The sequence below is a fragment of the Phaethon lepturus genome, unplaced genomic scaffold, assembly GCF_000687285.1.
Source record: "Phaethon lepturus isolate BGI_N335 unplaced genomic scaffold, ASM68728v1 scaffold41834, whole genome shotgun sequence".
In the NCBI taxonomy this organism is placed as follows: Eukaryota; Metazoa; Chordata; class Aves; order Phaethontiformes; family Phaethontidae; genus Phaethon; species Phaethon lepturus.
The window spans coordinates 9,553-9,779 of NW_010533370.1; the positions used below are offsets into that span (position 1 = coordinate 9,553).

A 227-nucleotide genomic window follows, 5' to 3' on the forward strand; every position below is an offset into this window, starting at 1 on the left:
GGCGCAGGCGCGGCTGGCTTGGGAAGCCCAGCAAGCCCACTACCACATGAAACAGCGGAGTAGCTGGGATTCCCAGAAGGACGGTTCGGGCTACGAGAGCGACGGTGCCCTCCCTTTGCCCATGCCGGGTCCGGTGGTGCGAGCCTTCAGCGAGGACGAGGCGTTGGCACAGCAGGAGAACAAGCACTGGAAGAGGAACACCTTCGAGAAACTGGGCTTCCCCCAGA

The 227-nt window shown here is 63.4% G+C and overlaps 1 protein-coding gene across 1 annotated transcript in view; it reads left to right on the forward strand.

The window, feature by feature from the left end:
- Positions 1 to 223, forward strand: part of LOC104619320 (rho GTPase-activating protein 39-like) — a gene marked incomplete at both ends in the record, with an annotated part of 1,547 nt that extends 1,324 nt beyond the window's left edge. Inside the window, 1 exon segment of the mRNA XM_010285157.1 lies at positions 8 to 223. Coding sequence (XP_010283459.1) covers positions 8 to 223 — 216 coding nt within the window.
- Positions 224 to 227: the final 4 nt, after the last annotated feature.